At 39.7% G+C, this 24,632-nt stretch overlaps 1 protein-coding gene across 2 annotated transcripts in view; it reads left to right on the top strand.

Annotated features, from left to right (window-relative positions):
* The window catches only part of CLYBL (citramalyl-CoA lyase), a 167,071-nt gene that overhangs the window by 71,646 nt on the left and 70,793 nt on the right, over positions 1-24,632 (top strand). For both annotated transcript variants that reach the window (XM_057366180.1, XM_057366179.1), the window contains exon 2: positions 16,001-16,202. In XM_057366180.1, coding sequence (XP_057222163.1) covers positions 16,001-16,202 — 202 coding nt within the window. The remainder of the gene's footprint in view (positions 1-16,000; positions 16,203-24,632) is intronic.

Below are 24,632 nucleotides of genomic sequence, written 5' to 3'. Positions count from 1 at the left end.
TGCTTCATCCTCCAAGACTTATGGCAATCTATGCTTGTTTTCCTTAAGTAATACAGCTGGCTGTCCTGAGTTAATACATCTTCTCTGTCTCTGATGCTGCATCAAGAGACTCCTCAGCCCCTGTTTCACTGATTCACCAAAATCTCTACCGACCTTGTCCTCTTCCTTTTTCTTCCTTTTTTTTTTTTTTTTTTTCCTTTAAATTACATCTTCACCTTGCTCTTTTAATCTTGCCTTTGACCTTGTTTTCTTCAGACTTTCTAAGTGAATGCCTCCTAAGTCTTCCTTTTTGCATCCCTGGTTGATGGTGTGGCTTCTTTTCCACAATCTCATCTCCTTTCCTTGTGCATCTCTCCCACAGTCCTCTCTTGTCTTCTGTGGTGGCCTGGTTGGGGTGTCTGCCTTGTGTCTGCCTTGCCACTTGCACAAAACTAAAACTCATTGCTCCTTGTGGTGCCTGGGGGCCATTTCACCAAGACTTTATGCATTTGTCACCCCTCTCCTGGCTGAYTGGGCCATGCTGCCTTGCTGTGTGCTGGCTGTTCAGGACTGCCTCTCTTGCTTTGACTGCCTGTGGAGCTGCCTGTTGCACGTTGTCATGCTTGTGTTTGTGGTGCCCAGATCCTTGGCTTTCCTCAGTCATCATCTGCCAGACCTCACTTCTTGCAGCTTACAATTATCCTTTTATTCTCTTCCTTCTGTAGGTGGTTTTTAGTCTTCTTCCTTACTGGCCCTCAAACATGAACAGTCTTACAAAGTTCTCCATCTTCCCTGTTTTCAAAGCCACCCTAATATTCCTTGTGGTAGGTTAAACATTGGTTTGTTGATTGCTGTTTCCAAGCAATGGGAAAAGTCTAGAGAGTAATAAAAGTGTATTTTGAATCAAGATGTGAACATCTAGTTAAATAACAGGGTAATCAACATACTGCAGCTGCCTGAAGCCTTATTTGTGTCTCCAGCCTCTTTTATTTTSACTTCTTCATAATTCAATCTGTCCTGGTCTACAATCCATCTTCTGTTTGCTTTCTTTACAGCAGGAATATCTTTGCAGAGGTTAGAAAATAATGAAACAGAATATTTGAACATTAGTAGAACTACAGCCACATGCAACTTAACTACTGGTTATTTATTTTTTGAACTAATATAAGCCATGGAGGCATGAATAAATGTACTTACTAATAATTATTATATCCTTTTTGTGGATCAAAATCTTAACAACATCTTCAAAATGCTCAACTTAGCATGTGTGACTGTTATCCTTGTGGGAAAACAATTTWGATTATATTTGCTTAGGACAAAAACAGAGTCTGTTTTTCAAAGGGCTCAGCTGTGGTTCTTGCAGCCCAGACTGGGCACAGGAACCMTGCAGCCTTAGGAGAGGGATAGAGAGCATCATTTAGATTGGAAAGCACCCTTAAGATACTCATGGCAAGAGTATGCCCAYCCTTACCCTGGTGCTTCTCAAAGGGGAAAAAGGAAAGAATTATTATTTGTTCTCCCAACTGCCACTTTTGTGGTTCAGTTTAGGGCCTCTGGGAACTGCTGTGAATGACTGTTTTAGCCATTAGTCTTTCTTCTCACCTTTTAAGGTATACTGGTAGAGTATGGTGAAATAGCCCCTAAATCCCCTCCTTGCCCTCCAAAATAATATGAGCAGGGTCAAGGAAAAGAGGATATGAGGGTGTTCACTTACATTTTCATGGGTAAAAATGTTGAGCTCCAAGAGATGAAGTGGAAAGAAGGAGTGTCACACGGGAAATAGCATGTGGCTTGTTTGTTCTGGCAGGGATTTGTCAAAGACAGCAGAAGCGTGAGGGGCAGCACTGCTTTGGCTCACCGAGATGTGGCTTCAGTCTATGGCAGCTGTAAATCTGTGGGGTCACACCTGAACTTGCAAGATAGATACCTACAGGGTGTCCACAGTGTGTGGATGCAAAGTGTGTGCTGCCAAGACCACAAGCCCTGCAAAAGCCAGGCAGAACCATCCACAGCTAATGGTGGAACAGCCTTCAGTCTCGTATACAAAGGGAGACTTTGTATTCCACTGTAATGCTTTTGCTGGAGATGCAGGAACAGGTAGTTTATTCCAGCAAAGCATGAGGAATATTTGAGACTRAAAGTTGGGGCAAAACCACTTTTATTATTTCTTGAATTTATGGAAGTAATTTCTKTTTGCCACTTTCCATKGTTCAATGCTGCTGTTGTACTATGCCCCACTGGGTCTTTTTCTATACAAACATGTGTATATATATACACATTTCTATATGTATATTTATATGTGCACAAAAAATAAATAGATTATGTATATAGATAGATATATACAGGCACATAAATATATAAACATAAGCATTCACACATACAGATGTTCACCTCTGGCTATTGTGGCTGCAGGCCAAAAGAAAACCTTAAGGGTGAGGCTATTGCAATGTCTGCTTGGAGTCTCACTTTTTGTTCTTGCTTGCACACAGAACCGGTGAGGTCATTGTTTTGCATTTTCTCCTTTAAACAAAAATGACACAAAAAAGGAGGAATGACTTTGCCTGCTGGATATGTTCCAGAGAAGAGAGTGGATAAGCCACAATTTTTTTTCACCACATCTGATGTTAATCTCTGTCAACAAATTTTGCCATTACTGAGACACCAGCTCAACTAAACTGTTATTCAGGARGAAGATAAAAATTGAAACATCCATGATGTTCTTCCTATCAGCAAGGAAACAGATGATGGCAAACAAGGGGCCATGTGAGAATAAAACTGGTTCAAACCATCCAAATTTCTTATATACAATATCAACTTTGGGAGGTACTGTTTCTTAATATTGGTATAGATTACTGGCATGCACTGCAGAATTAAAATGTATCTCAAGCCCTTTTTGTTAAAGTRTATCTAAAATGTTACCCAAGGAAAAAAAAGTGGGCAGATTTAGTAATGGAATATTTTTTGTCTTCATCCAGTACATGTCATCTAATTGTCTTATTTCCTTAAGCCTAAACCTGTATTCATGACACAGGTTGTTAAAGAAGAGTTGAAGGAAAGCCAAGTGATGCCTTTATGCATTTTCGCAGGGATTTTTTTCCTCACAAGGTTGTATGTCAGTGAGTTCAAAGAGTCTGTCTGTTGTTCAGTTTTTATACAGATGTGGAATACTATAACATAGCACTTACTTAGAGAAACACAGCTGCTCATTTAAATGTCATAAAAGCTGTTACATGGAAATAGACTTAATCCTATTTCTCCTTATAGATTTTATTTTCATGTAATCCAGGACTTTTGCTCATCTATTACATACCATCATTATGAGCTAAAAGCCATTTTCTTTATGTGTACAGATTGCAAGGGAGGCAGTGGATTTTTCTTCTTCACTTATTTTTAAATAGATATTGAACAGCCTGTGTCAAGAATTTAGAGGGGGAAGACCCTCGCTCTTAGACTAAGGCAGTTGGAAGAATTTCTTTTTCATGGGTCTCTCAAGCAAGCTGTGTGCTTGGTGACCTCTTCTTCTGTCTCTCTCTTCCCTTCTCTCTCTGCCAACTTCTTCCTCATGTCCAACTCTTCCCTCCCCTCTAGGCAGCCATTAAGACAGGGTTGTTTTCTAAAATTTCATTTTAAGAGAGGGGAACCAATGATGATGATATATGTAGTGATGCAGTGAGGTAGGAAATCCRCATTCAGCAGAGCTGTGGTGTTCAGGGGAAAAGGGGCATCCTGTGAAACAAGGCCGTTAGCAAGGGACCAGCTTTGATTCTTTGGCTTTATGTAAGTTTCAGTGGGCTTTTTCATGTGTTCACTGGCTACGAAAGTGCATGTTGTAGCAACCATAACCACACAAGTAATCTCACCTGGGAAATACAGATAAGAAACTCCCACAGAGCATTTAATAATAGTGCTTGCACTTGTACTTGCACAGGCCTATCAGGTGCTCTCAGTGCYCCAAAAAGAGCTGCTGATAATTTGCCTCTTTTATTTTTTTAATGAAAACAAAATGATACTGATTTGCAGARAAGTTGATTTTCTCCCCATCTCACTTCCAGTCTTGATGATGATGATTTTTGAAAGTATCTGTGTTGGTGAYAGACTGACCATCAAATGGGATGGGACTTTCTAGATGAGGGATCTGAAACAGGGAGCTGGGACCTGTGGTTTTATGACCAGTTTCTGAGTTTCCTGGCATGTGGCAAAGCTAATCTGATAAGTCCTATGGAAATATTTAGAGAATTAAATAATAAAAATAACTTAGCAATAGAGCTAAAAAAACCCCAAACCTATAGTAATCTTCTGATTTAGTATTAAAATGTATTCCTTGGCCAACACTTTTCCTCCATCAYRCATTCAGATTTTCTACTTGGCAGCTTCAGCACCTTTATGGTCTCTGAGCTCTKCTACCCAGCAAAGTTCATTCCTGGTAGGACAGGCTGCGATGATATGACCAGGGTGTTCCTTGAAATTGGCTCCCTGCTGTGGACACCCCCGGGTGGGATTCATCTCCCCCAGGCACATTCACCTTCCCCAGGCACATCAGGAACTGCCTGAGTCAGGAGGAGGATGATTGTGGCTGAATCTGCCTTTGAAAGATGCACCCAGGGTTTTGTCCACACACCCCAAATATCTCCTATGGGGGTGGCAGGATCTGACCCACCCTCTCAGTAAAGTGATGGGTTTGTCCCTTTCAGGGTAATAAAGGCTGATCACTCACTACAGGGAGCGCGGTGGATAGAGAGATGCTGAGCCTGAAGAGASTGGTGGGTGCTAAATTTGCAGGTTTTAGTTTGCTGATCTGTAGTTTTGGAGGGCCATTGCTGAGTTAGGGTTTGGCATGCCTTTTCCCACCTAATAAAATTATCCTTCAGCTGCTTATGTGAAAAGTCAAAATGAGCTGACAGCTGTCACCTATTTGTCACTAATGTCACAATATTTGTTATTTCCTTTAATCCTGGWTTCCTAAAATGTCACCTTTAACTTCTTTTTTTGACTTTTCAAGAAAATTTTTGAAAATGCTTGAAAACACAAAGTCAGGGACACAGAACCAGAAAATAATGTTTCAATATGCACTTTAAAAATTCTGTGATTTTTAAGGCATCATGTTTGTCACAATTTTTTGAATTCTTGGTGCTGTTAGCAAATAAAAAAATAAACAGCTTTTCTTTCAAGAGATTKATGGAATAATGGGCAGATGCAGCAAAAATACTGAAGAAAATGTAGATGTTTCATTGTCATCTATACAATAGCTGTAATAATGTTAAATTTTGTACTGAAAAAGGCASAAACAACAAGGAAGTTTCATTATTGGATAATAAGGCACTTAAATAGTCTTTATTTACTAGAGACCATAAACATTCTGTCTCCAAAATGTTTTTTAATCTATCCACTGCTACTAATATAGTATATTTTAACATTGGATAATAGAACAAAGATGTTGTTAAAGGCATGAAAATATAGAAGTCAGAATTTTGGGGCATTCCCTGCTATCTTTTAAAATTAATAAAATAGGATCTGGTTTTCAATTGAAGTSATTTTCAAAGGAAATAGGGCTGGGCTTATTATTGTTACTACCACAATCATCATAGAAAGATTCCGACATTTTGCTACTATTGAGSAGTGATAACAGCATAGAAAATTCATTTGATCTTATATAATGTTTTCATGGTTAATAAGATTTGCATATGACATTTTTGCATGATTAGAAGTGCTGGAATTTCATTGCAGTAGGCATTAACTCCTGCGATTGAAGTTAAGGGAGATTTTTTTTTTTTTTTTTTTAAATAGCTAATCAAGAGTTTAACTGCCTCTGGGGCATTTTAAGAAAATGTTATACTGTACTTAACGAACATTATACTACAAATAAGAGTGATATTCCTGTAATTAAAACAGTCTGGATATTGCTTAATGAATGTTTTTCTTATCTTAATGTATARGCAGTTAGGATTCATGTAGTTGCCTTTATTAACTTGTGGAGTTAGTTAAAAAGCTGGTTAAAACAGTAAGTCCATATCAGGTCAATATAAAATGCTTATGTAGGGATTTCATTGCTCTTATAAATCGACTAGTTAAAAAATAAACACAGATGCTTGTTTGTGCCATCCTGAGCCATGTTGCAGGGTAGTATTTCTGCCTGTAGACATTTCTAAAGTTAAGTGTTGCCTGGAGCACTGCAGGATTTGCAAGCGTTCTTCTTTATCGTCCGTTTAGGAAATATTTTTAAATCTCCACCAGGCTTGTATTCAAARCCAGAGAGCAGTTGGTTTTCAATTAGTGTGGCCACAATTGCTGTTGAACTAATAGCWTTGTGTATTCGTTCTTTTTTTCTGTCATATTGCATCAGCTTTGATGTAATTACAACATTTTCCTTTTTTTTTTTTAAATGTAATTGCAGTGCATTGTAGTTTTATCGTTCTGTTCTTCAGTGGTTTAATATTTACTAATTGCTTCCTAAATTGTTCTTCACTGCTCAGTTGTTTGGCACAGAAAATGTTCTGAGTAAGTTCGGTTTAATACAAAATAATTCTTTGACATAATAATTCTCTGCATAATAATAATTTTACAGAATAATGCTTGGCTAAACATAAATCATGTTTCTACTTTTAATCTTATTCTAAAAATATCATGCAGGTTTGTTTTTTTCCTCCAGCTGAGATTGGGCATCTTTATATTGTTTAAAAGATATTCACCACCTGGATTTCATCTGTATACATCTAACTCTCAATTTTACACAAGTCTCCATGCCAAAACCTGAAAATAGCAGTTTGACCCATGTATAGCCTAAGAACACATAGAAATGAAACGGTTTCATAATTCAAAATTCATCCCCAGTCCTATAGGCTCTTAAGCACATGGTTAACTGTAAGTATTTTAGAAGTCCTTTTGATTTCTCTGGGCTAGGCACATACTCAAGTGGGTTTACAGGAGCAATTTCAAAATGCAGAGAAGACTGCAATATTGTTTTCTTTTTCCTGTGTGGTAAAAATGTCTGTGCTTTATTTAGTAGTATAATTTATCTGTGTTTCTAAGTACAGGAATCATCGAAATGTTTGTGGTTTGACTAAGTATACACTAACTTAAATTGCAAATTGACATAAAATATGGTCTACTAGTAAAAAATTCTTTAAAGTGTGAAAGGCTCTTCATTTTCTAAAATATCCCCACCACAACCAAAACTATAAAGACAACAGTTTGTAATAAAAAATTAGAAATTCTGAAAGCCCCAAAGTGGGTGACAAATTTCTTCTTTCTTCTAACTTCTGCAGCAGCAGTGTATTGACACTCCATTCATTTCCTTCTGCTAAATATTCTCAGGCACATCTTTAGTGTAATTTTATTTTAACTCAGATGTAAATCAGAAGTGATTTTAAGGACTGTGCTGTTTTCCTTTTCTCTCACGCCATGCAGACATGGATATCTAACCTGCACAGGCTCTGGTGAACAGAGTGCCTCTCTGTTATGGCAAGGTCATTTTAACAGGCAGGAATGGCACTTTATTGATTCTGACTTTATCAAGTGCCTGTTTCTTATTTTACATATAACTCATTAGCAGCCTGCTCCTAAACTGCTTGGGAGTCTTTGGATGAGTTAGGGACTCGGACTTTAATCACAGTAATTAGCGTGGAATTTTTGAATCCTGGTCTCGATCTTGACCTTGCAGCATTTAGCCAGTGCGCACACAGCTGGACTGGTGGCGGGAGCTGCAAGAGCTCAGTACTGGGGATGCTCCCAGTGCCCTGGTGTGGGAACCGACGCCGAGGGAATAGAGGGGAGTGGGGAAGAAAAGAGGGCAAAAGCAAGCTCAGTAAGAAAAGAAATTCTGCCCAAACATAGTTACCAATTTTTGTGTGTGTACRCAGAATGTGGGTGGGTACAAAGTCAGTGTGTGAAAACACTGGGACAGAAYTGGGAGCAAGGAAAGCAGCTGATGGTGAGATAGAGGGAGAATTGTAAAAGCCAAGAGTGGTTTTGCAGCGACATAAAAAAATCTCTTCAAAGTTCAGTTTTTCTGCAGAGGCCACTAGAATGGGTYTGACTGTATGAAGTGCAACCATTACAGATTTGTGGGTTTTAGATATTCACTTCCTAAGACAGATTTTGGCATGGGATGTTCCAGGACAGCTTGTTGGTTGTATATGCCTGGTCCTCCCCGTGAAATGGAAGATTCTCAACTCCAAAGACATGCTTTTTCCTTTGTGCCACACAGCCCTGACCACACTTGGTGCATATTTGTCTGCACACAAAACCCAAAAACAAATAAACCAAACCAAATCATACATCAATGTCATACGTCYAAAGCAATATCTTCTTATTTCTCAATGCACACTGATTTATTTATAGTTTTTTTTCTAAATCTCCTGATATTGGTATTGGATCTTCATCTTTATTGTGGGATGTTTTTCTTATTTAAAATGTGCTGCAAATTTCCTGTTGCCACTGCTAGTTGCAATTCTGTAAAAAAAGAATGTAATGCAAGAGCTTTCCTCAAGAAACCATATATCTAAACAAAATTTTGCAAACTCTCTTCACAGTGTTGAAGATTTTAAAAATGTGACTTAGAAACCAAATTAGTCAAATAAATGAAAGCACTTAAAATTTTCTTACAGAAATTAAAACAAAACTGTCCATATTTAGTGTTTAGTTCTATATCTTTGTGTTTAGGAAAAGAGGGAAATTTATTGTTAAGTTCTTAACTACGTGTTCCTTAGATGAAAGTGGCAAAGCTAATGTGTTACAGACAGACAGACAGAYGGACAGACGGACAGASTRCTTTTCYGTTGCCCTGCAGTGCTGTGGGTCTGACTGAGAAGCAGAAATCATCCCAAAAAGCCAGATACTTTGTCAATGGTAAAAGCAAAGCGAGGTACAACTCAGCTCGAGAATACTTTATGGGCATGACGAGTTATTCAGAGTTATCCACACCGTAAGGAAGAGAGCAAACCCTCCACCGTATGTCACATATGTTAAAGCTCCCCAAGACAGGACACCAATTAACCTTGGATGATAGCAAACACACACACACACAGGCTGCCCGAGAGAAGCAGCCTGTTGCCATTAGTAGGAAGCAGCAGCCCTTGTCACCCTCAGCCATTATTTAAACCTCTTTTAAAATTCGCTTATTAAGTCAAAAAACCGTAGCACTCTCTGTCACAAACAGACTATTTTTGCTGCCCTGAAAACAGGAGACGTTAGTAATATGAGAAGCCAGTGGTCCTTTTATTTTTATCCTCACTGTCTAATTTGGCCATTTTGAATTGAGAAGAAAAAAAMCCCTGATCTTCAGTCAAAGCAATTTAAGGCATGATGGAGCTCAGAGTGAACCAAAACAACAGGGTCAAATGTAGTTGAAAGAACATGGTGGGGTAAATAAAAGGTCTTTTTTTTTTTTTTACGTTTAGTGCTGGTGGGAGGAGAAAGTTTGGTTAACTATTTAACCTATGATAGCCTTTTATCATTTTATGGCTTAGGGGTGCATGATTTTGAGCCTTTGCCAGTAAGTTCCTGATTTGTATTCGATCTTTTCTCTGGTGTCCAGCTATATGACTAACATCAATTTACTGGAGATAGGAAAAAATTATAAATAGCAGATAAAGACATATATTTTTCCTAAAATTACTTTCCAGCAGCTTTGGATTTCGTGCTTAATTTCCATTTCCACTCACACTTCTCTGCATCATGATTTTTTTTTTTTAATCAGTGGGGTTCTCCTTCCCCATTTCGTTCCCCTCTCTATTTTTTGGCTATAATGCAATGTGTCCTGATCATTTGGAGMGAGTGCTTGTGAAAGGTCACTTGGAAGCCCCCTTTTCATTTCTCSCTACTACAGTTTTTCCAGCATGCAAGTGCTCTCAGGAGCAACCCCCTCCAATCTGTCCCTTTTGATAGCCAAAGCTGGTTGTTACGGGGGTTAAATTTCTTAATTCGCTGAGTTTTTGTGAGTGCTTCTTCAACTCACCACGCTCAGTCCCCGCAGCTGGGTGCAGACCGCCTGTCYCCCTTAGGATGCTGTGGAAGTGTTAAAGTTTATTCTTTCGCTTTCTTYACACTTTTGGGGGCCAATTTTATACCTGTATGTCTTCCATCAGCTTCAGGGGAATTAATCTTCATGTTACATCTGTGCGAGATAATGTCAGCCTTATGGTGGGAAGTTTAAAATCAGACAAAGCCTCTCCTGGTAAGGAAAACTGCTTGTCAAGAGATCTCAAACCATGAGAGCTGGTGGCTTCTGCCTGCCCTGGCAAGGGCTTATGTTTGGGGGGTTTCTTAATTAGTTTTTTGAGGGTCAGGGAAATGACCGTACTGAGTCTGGAACAAAGGAAGAAATCAAAATGTAAAGCTGAGTGTTTGGTATGTTGATAACCCCGCAGTTTCAATTTCAGCATAATTGGATCTGGCAGTTGTTGCGTAAAGTTCCTTTCCTTACATTTTATTCAAAAGTAAATATCATAACTCTTCACTTTTAACCTAAGTTTGTTTGGGTTTTTTGTTTTTTTTTCCTCTTTTTTTTTTTTTNTTTTTTTATTTTTTTAACAAAGAGGAGATGCTTGGTTTACCTCGGATTTATTTCCACTAGGAGACCGCTAAGATTTCGGGGACCTGTATTCTGATGGTAAAGCTTGTGACATGAGCTTTTGTTTTTCATTCCAGGAAACGTTAGCATTTTCKCACATGTTAACTTTTTAACAATTACGAGGAATTTCTTTTCCTTGAAAACTGTCGTCCTTTTCTTTTTCCTCCCCTTTTCTCTCTTCTTGATATTTTTATTTCCCTTTTATATGGAGACTTGTAGATTTTGTCACTTCAAACGTTTGCTGTTCCTCCTCTTTTCTTTCGCTTTACAATACACACTAGGAGATTTTTTTTTTTTTTGCATATTCCTTTCCTTTCTCTGTGAGATATTGTAGTTCACCAAATTTAAAACACTACAGTATTTAGAATCCCTGCAGTGCCATTTTAAGTATTTGGACCTGGAAAATGCCCCAAGCAATAAGTACCTGAATTGCTTTTAATTACACAATATAGCTGCATCATTTTACTTCAGATTCTTTTTGATTGATGCTGTAAGGCAATTGTAACCATGGATGATGGGATTAAGTGGCTCTTGAAGTGACTTTAGCTTCTTGTGGGAACAAAGGGAAAGAAGAGAACACTTAGTCCCTTTTTGAGTGAACAGCCTTTTTTCACTTGCTATATAAAGAAATACAATTAACAAACATTATCCCCAGAGGTGAATTGAAATGTACATGCGGACAATAACCGCTCTTGACTGCAATTAGACATATATGATCCGAGGTATTTTGGCCATTCATTAGTGCTAATTGTTTGAGAAACAAGCCCAGAGAACAAATGATTAAAATGTTAGTGCCATAACCAGGATTATTAGCATGTGTGATAAAATGCATGCGCCGCAGCTGTACCAATAAAACTCTCCAGCGAGTCGCTTTGATTCGACAAATACTCAGCGCGGCTGCGAGCCCTTCGTATTTGCACAGGGCCTGCTGATGTTTATAACAAACAACTTGTATCTTCTTTTCTTAATTAGAAAGAATTACTATGCAAATTGCGGGGCTTTGTAATTCCATAGAAGTTTCCTTTGTTTTTGGCAGATTATTTGTGTGTGGTGGTGTGCTACTCCCTGGTAAATTCAACACAGGAAAACCATTGTGTTTACTCCAGAGTGGGGTTTTTCTGCACATATTGAAGAAATCATTTGTAGGGGATTTTGCTGCATTAGCTAGGTCTTGTTCAGGGGGTATTATGGGTCTTGGATCATTTCTGTCCTTCTTCCACAGCTCCACTGATATCAAGGATTGTGGTTGGCATGCAGTTACATGCGYAGAGGTCAGAAATACATGTTGTGGAAATTATCCAGATTTTTTAATAGTTTTAGTGAAATGTCTAAAAATGCTCTTTGCAAAAACACTTTGCCAGCACTATGCCAAAGATTGTAGAAAGAGAGATTTGGCCTACTGAGCAATGAATATTTTTTATATGTATTTGGCAGATCACGATGTAGCATCTCTTCCAGGGGTGATTTGATTTAGCAAATAAACAGAGAGCAGAGGCGCAGGTTAAAGTGCTGGAAGTGRGAACTTTATTTTGTGAGCTGTACGTTGTTGGCTCCAATAAGACTGCACAGGTGTGTGCAGTTAAGTATGTGTGTGAGAATGAGCAATGCTGGAATGTGAATATGCAGTTTACAACAGGGAAATTTGCATAATTTGGTGTAATTTCACTGTTCACAGTCACACTGTATGGCTGCCATTGCAAACTGCAGTGTCTCTTAGTAGTCAAATAGGTTTTCTTTTCTCTTTCCTGAGGATGAACTATTCACTTCTGGGTGATATGGTTCTCAGAGGACCATAAGTAACTTTAACTTGCCAGATACTTTTACATATTTGATGAAGACTTTAGTAGAGTGTTATGTTTGCTGAAGAAATTTAGTTTTATTTCCAAGACCCAAAAGCACTCAGCATGCTGCTAGATGCTATGAATGAAAATATGCTGCTGTAAAACAATTTAATGAGCATTRCCCAATAGCCTAGTCCTTGTTCTAACTTACAGTGCTTAAAGGAAGAAACATTGTCTTAGCAAATTCACTTGGCTTTTGTCCATGTGTTTAGTTTAAAGCATAGTCAAGCTTAGTTTGAATCATTAAAATACTTGGAGTCAGGAAACATATGTAAGATTTTCCTCCTTTTTATGGCACAGGGTTAACAGTATAATCGAGACTGCAGTGCTGTGTGGGTTTTTTGTCCTATAAAAGCAACTGCTGGGGATTTTTTTATTCTATCAAAATAATAGAAGTCAAGATAATCAGGATAGTGTTTCCTATCAGACTAGCTAACTGCTCATATACAGAGCACCCCAAGCCTTGCCACTGTTTTAAATAAGTGTAGACAAATGGTTTTATTAATAAAACAATGCCTTCCTCTGCTTTTCATTTTATTGTAGAACATAAAATATGACTTTGCAAGGAATACGCACAGTGATGATTTAAGAATATATGTCAAAGCATTAACATTTACTGCACTCATACCTAAAGATACTTGTTGAAAACTCCTATTTTACATGAATACTTCTAGAGTTCTCTGTTTTGGAAGAAGGATTCTGTGTTGGTCCACTGACACCAGCTCCTCCTTTACATTTTTTTTTTCTGACCACACCTCTTGAAAAAAAATATTGCTTCTTCAACTTGCTAAAATATCCCATAAAATTAATAATTTGACACATTGACAATATATTTTTTTATAACAATTTGTATCCTGAGAAGTCTGTCATTTGAGCCCATGTAGCTACAAATTTGTTTAGCTGAGGAGGAGATACCAATAGCCTCAGTGCAGTAGCATTTCCAGCATTAAGCCTGTTAAGTGTTGATGTTGTAATGGATTAAGTCCATCACTCCATTGGAGTCAGGTGGTCTGCTGAAGAAGCTGTACCCCTCCTCCAGCTAAACACAAGGTCATAGAGCTCARTGGTGGCACCTGACTACATCTGGTCTGCATGTGATGATGCTTTTACCCACGCCATTGTGTGCGGTATGCAGAGCAGGGCTGCCTTTGTGGGGCTTGCAGCAGTGAGAGGGAAAACGGCTGGTCAAAGAGCCCTTGGTTTGATGACAGCCCAGAAGAAATCCTGGGAAACGTGTGAGGGAAGATACATCTCATCTCAGCATGCTCTTAGAYTATGGTGTTAGCCACGTCTATCAGGTTTCTGGTGGGCTGGAGGRTTGGTGAGAGGCAGTCATTAGGGGTGCTTCAGGGGCTGCTTGGCTCTAGGCTGGAGTTAACTATTAATGGGCTGAGCTCTTTGACTCCTTTGTGCCCTTGGGAACCACAGGGCTGAAGCCATCAGAGAAAGAGAATAGAAACTAATCACTTTTGTTCCCTCATATATGTTTAGGAAAGGACTGCAGACTTCTTTACTGACCTCTGTGTCACACTGAAAAAAGATCCTCCTCTTTCCATTTGAGATAAACCACTCTTCCACCTCSTCTTTGCTCTTCCAAAGTGTACTACTGCAAGAAAATGAGATTAAGTGGATTTATCTAGGAGCCACTTGAGTTGCCACTAGTTCTGTTACCATCCCCACTTCAGCCTTCAGCAGGGYACATGAAGTGGTTATGAGAGAGAAACAGAGAGTACTTTGGAGGGGCTCAGTGGATCTCAGTTGTGTATCTCCAGGTGTTGACAGAACTGTTGCACTTGGAGATGAAGAAGTCTTTTTAACAAGGGTAACACTGRCACTTATAATAAAAGAATTTCTATTTAACTGTCAAGCTGTCCCATTTGTTAGACTGCATGAAGCATTACCAGGCATGTTGCAAGGAGGCTGGTACTGGTTTTAGTAGGTTCATAAAGTGGGTCCACACAGGATTTGTACAGAGGCAGCAGAGGAGATGATGGAATAGTTTTCCTTTTCAATTTACTTTACTGAGGTAAAATGTGATCAAAGCTCTCTTCACATTTTTAATCCAGGTCTTATATCCAGCTTTTAGGGTGCAGACTCTAGGGGAAGAGAGGACTCTTCAACAGATTCAGCTTGGAAAGGCGAGTATTATAGAGGTCTGTCAGCGACATATCACATTGGCTCTGATTTCGATTGACTGAACTCATTTCCAAGCACTTGAGACTGTTAGTCATGTTCACTTTGAAGAAAACCCACATGTGTGTGTAGCCATGTGTCATCCAAGCCTAGCAACTTGGGAAGCATTATTAAGAGGGGCATAGGAAAATGCATGGGTCCCTGACATGATGCGATAATGACATGTTCAGCATGGTGCTAGGAAAGCTTTGCATTATTCAAAGTGCTGAATAATATACATGATAATGCATAATGGTGTTATATGGTAGGATTATTTTGTGGTGTAAGTGCCTTGTGCTGAGTATGAAGGCGAATTGTATTATTTTGTCCTCATTTTTGATGTAGCAAAATAGGCCTGGGSGGTACAGCATGAAGTGGGGAGGAACAGGAGCAGGCAAGGGGTTTCTTTTGGAAGACCTAGAAACATAGTGCCACCCTCTGTAATTTATTTCTCTGTGCTTGTAATTATGGAGCAAAGGCACTCAAGAGCAGCCTCTTCTGGCGGTCCCACAGCCTCCAAGGGCACTAATCCAGCCCATGCCTGGTGGGAGTGAGCTGGACCCTCACCAGGAATATCAGCACAGGGCAGAGACCACCACACCTCACAYCTACAGGCCACGTGGATGTTATCCACTCAAGCCATGTGGCACCAAAGGCTCACACCTGCACTGAAGCGTGGTGAACAATGCATTTGCAAATTTTAAAAGACAGCAGAGCCAAAAACCCTTGATGCTGCTGATGCTGGTGAGTTAGCATCAGCAGCTCTGTCAGTGGAAACTGTGCTGTGGATCTGAAGGTCTGAAGGCTTCGGAGAGTAGCAATGTTCCWCTCTACATGGGATTTTCATTCTGTTTTCTTCATTTCCCCCTCCATCCCTTTTGCTTATTTAAAATTTGCATGCAAATACATTTGTTGATATAATGCTAAGGGTGCAAAATGAACTTCACAAACCTGTGTTTGTTTTAACCAGCACCCCTGCTTCATTCACAGCATGGCATCCACCTCCTGGAGGAAATGTGGCAGATAGCAGCCTCCTCCCCAAAGCAGTCCTGATCCATTCCCAGTACAGTCTGCATCCTACAGAGGAGTCCTTTGACAGGGAAAAWAAACCAGCCACCACCCTTCTGTATTTCCTACTTGCCATAGCACCCAGAACGGGCAGTGTAATTAAGGCTGCATGGATAAACCTCAGACCTGGCAGGTCTTCAAATATGATTTTTTTAAGTTTGCAACTTCTATTGAACACAGTGGTTTTGGGGTTTTATGTTGTAATTAACTGTAATACTGGTATCTCCCTCACCTGACTCTTCCAAAGGGAAAAAAAATATAAATAGCTCAAAACCAGCCACTGTCTAGGTAGGAATTTTAGCTTTTAAAATGCAGTCAAGTATTATTTACAGCATTGTAGCCAATAGTCTAATTTCAACAATATCCTTTACAGGGTGGAATCTCCTCTGCCAGCTGGTGCTCCTAAGCTTAGTTACCGCTTTGCATCATCATCATCATCATCACACAAGTATGTTCCCAGACGGGCTGTGCTGTATGTACCTGCGGATGATGAAAAGAAGATAAGAAAAATCCCATCACTAAATGTAGATTGTGCAGTGTTGGACTGTGAAGATGGTGTGGCTCTGAACAGAAAGGTAATTAAAATTTATCTGTGTGATGTAATCAGCGCTAAAGAGAACTTGTGGAAAAACATTGCCTTTGCCTTGGGGAAGTGACAACCAGAAAGACAGAGATAAATCTTAAGATACACAAAGTAATGTCACAGTGATAGGCTTTGTGAAGGCGTTGGGAAAATCTGGTTACCCAGAACTCAAAGAGATCCCGTGTGAGTAAGTGGGGAGGGAGTTTTGAGGGAATACAGAACTGGGCATAAGCTGTCATCACAGAAGAGTGGGAGATACTGTTATTATTGCAACACATTTCTTAGGGAACAGGAAGAAACAGTCTGTAAGAAGAGAAGTGGGAAAGGAAGCGTTAGCTCAGAATCACCACGTGGGCGGTTTGTTGTTGAAAAGAAAGCATCTTGAGATTGTGAGCAAAACAGTGTGGGTCTGGGTTTGAGCCTTGGGGTGTTTGGGAAGATATATTTCCTGAAATTTTGGGGGGAAATGCTGTTAGGGGTGTTTCTTGAGGAAGGACTAGTTGCATCCTGAGAATATCAGCATTTGGAACAGGGATGGAGAGCAGAGTGGGAGATGGATGTAGAGGTGTCAAGTACCTGTGGCAAGTTTTGTTAACATTAAACTGTGAAAAAAGAGAGAATGATCCAGCATGCATTCAGTTTTGCTTGAAAGCAGGGTTTTTTATTAATATATGAAAGTAGCCATTTTAGTATGTTCCACATCTTAGGATCATAGAATAATTTAGGTTGGAAAAGACCTTTAAGATCACTGAGTCCAACCTTAAACATAACTGCCAAGTCAGCCATCTTAAACAATGTATACAAGAAATTGGTATAAATGTTTCCTAGTGAGATCTATTTCTGAACAGGAATGTAAGTTTGCTGTCCCATCATTTTCGTATTTGTTGGTTTTCCTAACTGTATGTCAGTGCTTCAAACTACAGCAAGGAGTGTTTAGGATTTGAGTATAAATGTGTTGTCTAGAAAGTTAGAAAAAACCAGGCTTGAAAATTGTTCCATGTCCTTTCAAAAATGTGGATGAAATTTTATTCTTTTCCTTTTCTTCTGAGTTAATGCTTTCCAGAAGGACTCTTGGATAGTGCTCTCTTTAGCATTCAGCTCTTTACAGGTATGTTGGAAAGGAAAACCTTTACAGAGTTTGCATGTACCTATTTTAGTTCTGAAAAGTGAAAATAGCACTGCTGGATGTTCCTGTGGCTGCTGAAGATGATTGGAAAGCATTTTTCAGTTGCTAAAATTCCATGTTGAAAAACTAAGATTATATCTGCTGTCACAGTGAATTAGTATTTTTTTGTCATGATTCAGAGGCTGCTGGTGTAAGATGATACAAAATGTGGTTGTGTATCAAACTGAAATATTTTAGGTGCAGCTTATTTATATCAAATCATTTATARCATAAGCATCTATTTGTAATAAACAATGACAAAACTCCAAAATTTTATGATCAAGATGACAAAGTTGACAGTAGCAATTTCTCAAGGGTGGTAAAATTCTAGCTGTGTTGAAGTGAAGTTTTGCCACTGGGTATAAGGTTTCAAAGAAATGAGGGRGAAAATTGGTAATAGAAACTTGAGACGACAGATGAGCCCTTGCCTGAGCTTAAATGCCAAAAGAAAGCAGACAGGAGRTAGAAGTGGGGACAGGCTACCAAGGAGCAGCACAGAAGTGTGGTCCAGGCTTGTACGAGCAGAATGAGGAAGTTCAAAGCTTGTCTGGAGTCAAAACTCACAAGGGATGAGCAGGACAAGAATGGCTACTACAAGTGCATCAGCAGTAAAAATGAGAAGGAAAACCAGTCAAATGGATGCCCTGCTCCATGAAACTGTAGGGTTTACTGACAGAGTCTGCCCACACTCAGCCCCAGAAGCAAAACTCAGGGCAGGGAGGGAGGGAGCAGCCACAGCAGGGGAGGATGGAGTTTGGGTCTATTTAAATAAACTCGTCTAGGGGACCAGACGGGACACACTGGAGGCCTCTGAGGGAGCTGATCCTGTCATCGTGAAGTTGCTGTCTGTCATCACTGAAAGGTCAAGGCTGGGGGATGTTCCTGAAGCTTGGAGAAAGGCACCTCTGCCAAAAAGGGCTCTGGGTGCTGTTGCATGTCAAGCTGCTCTGGGTCAGTGGTGTGTCCTTCAGTGAAGGTGGCCAAGCACCTCCAGGGCTGTGCTGGCACAGCCGCACCCAGCAGGGCCAGGGAAGGGGTCCCCTCCCCTCCCTTGATTTTGACAGTCTCTTTGTGGAGTGTCCAGGACAAGAGAGACACTGACCATTAGGAAGGACCTCAGGAAAGTCCATCAGGGTGGTCACGGCACTGGAGGAGAGGCTGAGGAGCTGAGTTTGTTCATCCTGGAGATGAGATGGCTGGGTTGGGTCTCAATGGAGACTTTGCYTCCAGAGGGGAGCTGAATGATTCTCAGAGGAGCTCAGAAATGGGGCCAGGAAAAACCTGGGCACAGGTTGCACGAGGGGAGATGCTGGCTGGAGACACGGGGAAAATGTCTTGCCCATGCCTGTGGTCAGAGACTGGAAGAGTTTGCCCAGATTGTTGGTGCATCCTCCCATCCTGGGGTATTCAAGCCTTGGCTGGATGGGGCTGTGATCAGCCTGGTGTAGAGCAGTAATCAGTGCTGCTTCGAGGAGGTGGATGGATGAGGTTGTCTCCTGAGATCTCTTCCAACCTGAATTAGACTGTGTGATTGCATGATTTAGTAGAGAAGCCTAATTCAAAGTGATTGGAAGTTTGAATTTCAYCTTTAGATCTGCCACAGATACTCAGGAAGATTTTGAGACGCAGGTTCTGTGAATGTGAAGCTGTAATTATTATTGCTCTTGCAGCTTAATTTATTAATGTTTATGAGGTGTTTGGAGACTTTGTGTGAAAGATGTGTCAAGAACTTGCATTGAAATACAGTGTTCAGTGGCCCATTGCAAAGGGGTCATTTCAAACTGAGGGGAAAAAAACCCGCTAGGAAACACAGCAACACTGAGTCTGTCCTTTATTCATTATTCTTAAATAATACRGATGATTTTGACTGTTTATTGCTGTGTCTTGTATTACTCAAAATGCTGCTTTTGACTTCCTTCAAACTGCTGCAGAAATGTTGAATTTGGGGAAAACCAGGACTTGACTGAAGGTTCACAGAGCCTTGGGCCAAACTTACCTGTCTACAGATCTTCATTTGCAGCAAATTTGAACCACATCTAAGTGGGTCTATTTTAACAAGATACTTATRTTAGGATAAAATTAGAATTTAAGAAGTCAATAACCTGGAATGTCAGCATCTCTATTTGGTTGTTCATTCAGAMATGGGCTTCCTATTACTGAAAGTGKTARCATTTGCAAAACTGCATTTGGTTGCARTAGCAACTTTAGAAGCTGCAATCCTGAAATAAAAATATTTAACTCTTTTCTATGCAATATTTTTTCCCAATGAAGTTTTGAGATGTTTCCTCCATTATGCCTTGCCTTCACAATTATGCTTTCTAATGGCTCACAGAGAGCACCAGACGGGAGCCCTAATCTCAYCATTTTGGTGCCCGCATTTCTTACCTGCAGGAGCTACAGCACTCACCACAACTTCAGGTGTCATCTCCTTCTTCTCCTCAATCTTATTTTCTAACTGATATTTTGACTAATTCAGAAAAAAAAAACCAAAAAAACAAACAAACAAACAAAAAAAAAAAAAAAACAAACAAAAAAAAAACCAAAAAACCAAAAACGACCTCACAGCATTCACTAGGAGACAATTTTTCAGTGAATTTTCTGAGGAGAACCAGTGGGAAGAAATGGCTAAAAAGCAAAATTATAGAATGTTGAGTACTAAGCCTGAAAGTAGGGTTACAGCTGATCCTGGTATGAGGGGCTTTTGCAACACCTTTGGGACAGACAGAGCAGTAGGAGATCTTAAAAAATTCAGAATAGGGAAGGTGATAGGAAGATGTGCTGGTGTTGCTGAAAATTTCTTTTACAAAGTTGGCTTTAGTCTTGTTGAACATACCGTACAAGTCATGCTGATCTCAAATCTTGATTGGAGATCCACATGCTGTTTTTAGAGGTTCAAATGCATAGTGTGACATGATGTAGACTGTCAGCTGCCCCCTCAGGTTTTTGACTCTGTAAGACACTAGGAATTTCTACAACAGAAATTTAAGTTTTGGTTGTGGGAAAAGTTGAATATTACTAAAGAGAAGTTACCTTCCCTGAGCTACTATTCACAGATGAAGACAAGATTTCTTTACCACTCATATACATGTAAAGTTTCTCAAGTGTTGTCCTACATTATAAAGAAATTACTCAGAATTACAGGCTTGGTGATATTTTAAAGTGAACAGTTTAAAAAAAAATCTAAAACTGTAAAATTAGAAATAATACAGATTGCAGTGATGATATGTCTCAAATGCATCATACTCTTTGAGATGAAAATAGCCTATATCTATTTCAGCTCTTCACAGGAAAAGGTCTGAATATGCCTTTATTTTGATTGGAAAAAAAAAATTAAATGGCTGCATTGACATGGTTGTATGATTCATACAAGCCAGCAARCTGAATTGCATCTTATGAAATTGAAAGAGCTCTGTGTAGGAGCTGAGCTGTCTCAAGGGCTCTCAGCCAAGCCAGCAGTCCCCTTTCCTCTGTAGWGCTGCATTACTCACTGTGCTTACATGTCAGGTGGATCTGTTATCAGGTGGAAAAGCATTCTCCTTCTATTGGAGTAAGGAAGATTTCCATGCCAGTGCTTTCATTTTTCAGGGGCATAGTGAGCTGAGATTTTGTAGTTAGTTCCCATGGGTTATGTAAGGTTACCACCCTTACAAGAGAGTTTTCTAGAACTGCATTTTTTCCAGCAGGATCCTGTTTTAGTGCTGCTGTTCTTCAGGGCATCCAGGAGGTGTTAGCTGCCAGGTCAGCCTAACAAAAAATGGTTGGAGTCACTACTGTAGTGTTTATGTATCTTTCTGAACCTTGACAAGAGTTTTGGAGAATTTTGATGCCTCCAAATCAATGCTATCCATGGCTTTATCTTGTGGTGTACAGGGGGGTTTTGAAGAATTGGGATATATGGTGCAGCTCCCTTTAGTGTGCCATCAGGCCAAGCAGGGCACCGTCCCTCCTGCCAATGATGACCTTTGAAAATTCTCTCAGGCAAATTTTGAAAGTGTAAAGGATTCGGCCTGTTCTTTCCTTGGGGAATGCCAGTGYTATAATTAAGAATCAAAACAAAGCCCCATGTTCCCTCTGCTCATGTTTTTTTTTGTATCAGAGGTGTAAAAGCAATCCCTCAGAGTGTACATATGGCTGAGAAACGTCTGTGCAGTTCTCTAAGGTAAAACACTTGAAAACAGGAAATTTTATTGTTGTTTCTCAGGAGCTATATAGACCTCATTCATCCCAAGGAAAAAAAAATATTGATATCAGGACTGCACTGTAAATATATAGGAATGATTAGCGTTTAAGCTCCCATGCCCTATTTAATGTGAATTGTCATGGTATCGCTTTGTCTCTTTTAGAAAAAAATTGCTGTCTCCTTCAGCACTTCAGCAAGAGATGCTGGAGGAGGGGAAGCTTCAGCTCTGTCTTTTCCCCATGTCCCTTCCTCAAGAGAGGAAATGGTGGCCCCTGAGCCTCTCCTGTTCCCCCCASTTTCCTCAGCAGCAAGGTGAAGTTTGGGTATGCTAAGAGGAGGTATAGGAAAGGATCTGTTTTGCTAATCTGCAGCATGTGCTCTTAAGATAATAGCATAAATGTGTTCCTACCTGATGTCTTGGAGCCCCTTAAAAAATCATTGTTGTGCTGTGTCATGGAAGAAGGAAAAATCAGTTAATTCTTTTGAATTGTCTGTTTTAAAAAATAGGATTAAAGCCTCACCACTTTTCAAAGTGTTCCAYTATGAATAACACATATCTAAGAGCTGACTCTGAGTTCATTACAGTTAAGAGCAGATCATCCACAAACATGCTGATTTTATGGAGATTTCTCCCTGTGAGAATGCCTCCTCCTTCTCTCTAGTGATCTGATCCTGGGGTCAGAAGAAACAGCATGCTGGAGAGAGGGCATCCTTGCCTACCATTTTTCCCTTAATCTGAGACCTTCTGACCTTTTTATTCCTTACCTTTGATGAGAAGAGGCTCTTGCATATAAAACAACACTCCAACTAAATTTGAGGGTGGAGATAAATACATAAAACAGGTCAGYGTGGTATACAAAAAAAATTCAAGGCTTTCTTTGTTGAGATGCGTTTCCTTATTGACCTTATGGAAGGATTTTRTAGTATTAATGGAAGAAAGCTCCAGTTGGTTTCCATAAATCTCTAGTTACTTCAATTAAAACCAACTGTTTTCCTGTATTATATGATGATAATATTATATTTTTTTTTCAATAAAGCCTTGTTGGTTAGGATTTATCAATGCTGCAGGTATTTCTCTAGGCTCATAGTGAGACTGTTAGCTAGTACTTCATAGGCACAGTTGCATGAAACATTGATAACTAGGTTATTTTACCAGGTCTTTGCTTTATTTATAATAAATTAGTACTGTACCTAATTGTATTCCTCCTACAGGGAGAAGGCTTGCTGATAAAGTGTGTAGAGAATGATTAAATGTACACAGGCGCATAGTAGGGTGACTTCTCTTCAAAAGATGCACAAAATTAAAATGGGAATGCTGCTTTCCCCAGTGGCTTGCCATTATGAAAGGTCTGAGTAGCATGGGAAATTTCTTCTGTAGGAATTGGGGAGTCCAAAAATCTCTCTGGTTTATTGTAGGGAAGCTGAACTGTAYGGTGAAACTCTGCAAGGCCTTTTTGATCCTTGAAGAGTTCTGATGAATATACATTTTTATGAAAGTTGTAAAGTGTTTTCATTTCCTCATTAATCCCACCATGGTCCTGGAAGAACTGCCACTCCTGAGTACTGACTGTGACAATAAAAGTTTTTGTTCCTATTGTTTTACTCTAYAAGCCAATCATCTTTCTCACATAAAGATTTGAGGATTCATAAGGAGATCRCAATATTCAGCAATTTTCTTCTTAATGAGCTCAGTAATGCCTGTTTCTCTTCGAGCAGAGCCTTTGAATTGCCAGTTATTTCTTTTCCACTGATTCAGATGTATCCAATTAAGTTTGACTTGGACTTGTACTGATGTAACTATTACCACTGACAGAGTGATATCTAGAAACTTAGGGAAAATGTCTTGGCTCAGTGTTAACAGGGATTTCAGACAGGAATACATTAATAGACCTGGCAAAATATTTTAAAACATTCCGTTAATGTTTGTATGGACTTGTAAGTCACAGTACTGCAGCTCTTCATGTTTAGTCTACTGTCTRCAGGTGCATAAGCACACCTGGGTACTGAGGGCTAACTGCAGGACTAGAATGTGTTGTTACACATTTCTGSACCAATTTTCAGTATTTCATCCTTTCTTGTGGCAGGAAGGACCTGGCTACACAAGCATTGAGCATCTAGAACTTAGTTTGAAGGGACATGTTGAGTTTCAAGTGTGCTACCAAAAAAAAAAAAGCTAGTACAAAAAAAAAGCTGATACAAAAAACAAGCGAATACAAAAGAGTTCTGTTTACACGGGTATCTGAGAAACAATCTGTGGGATCAAATTKGGGCACTTTTGTTTGTATGCAAAGCCATGTGTTGTGTTGTGTGTGATGTGTTGTGTCGTGTTGTCAGGGCTGCAATGGCACCAGAGGTGAGGACAACATAAAGGTACTGCCCCTATTGCAGTCATGAGGGCACTCAGTATTTAACACCACTCGCTCCAGGTCTCCTTTCTCCTTTGCTTTTTTTTGTTGGTCTTGAGCAGGCACTGGAATGTGGTTTTGTATCCAAGTTTCCATTGTAATTAATCTTGAAACCTAGTCTTGAACTTRAGATTCCATTGTGGTCAAAACCAGCAGTCCACCATGCTTGTTCTTCCTCATTGCTGAGTTAAAAACTCAGCAGCAGGTGAAGCATGAGGAAACCCACAGATGTCATTAACAGGGACATGGATCAGAAACTGTTGGACTGACAGAGAATACAGCCCTTGCCCTCTTTGGTGAACTTGTCTGCAAGGTATGTCTGCGGTCATAGGTTAGTGCTGTGGTGGTCCTGTGATCTGATTTGGKTAAGATAGGTAGGGAAGGAAAGGTGGAAATGCATGGTACTTTTCCTGGAACAYTGGTGTCATCAAAGCTGGATCTATCCCATGATAATGAGGAGTGGGAAGAATCTCAGASATACTCAGAAGATTATGGGCAAAACCTGTGGTTTATTTTACCAAACTGTTTAAACAGTTTGGTAATACCTGTTCACCTGGCGTTTAGTAGTGTTGTTAGGTAACAAAAGGAAATGTGGTGAGATGTTGGATAAAAGAATTTTTGATGTTGGGGAGAGAAACAGCATAAATATATATGTGACAGTTGCAGATGAAG

This window comes from Malurus melanocephalus, unplaced genomic scaffold, assembly GCF_030028575.1.
Source record: "Malurus melanocephalus ecotype Western Australia unplaced genomic scaffold, MMel_1.1 scaffold_61, whole genome shotgun sequence".
Taxonomy (NCBI): Eukaryota; Metazoa; Chordata; class Aves; order Passeriformes; family Maluridae; genus Malurus; species Malurus melanocephalus.
Note: the sequence above shows the minus strand (reverse complement) of the source record. Positions and strands in the feature narration are given on the sequence as shown.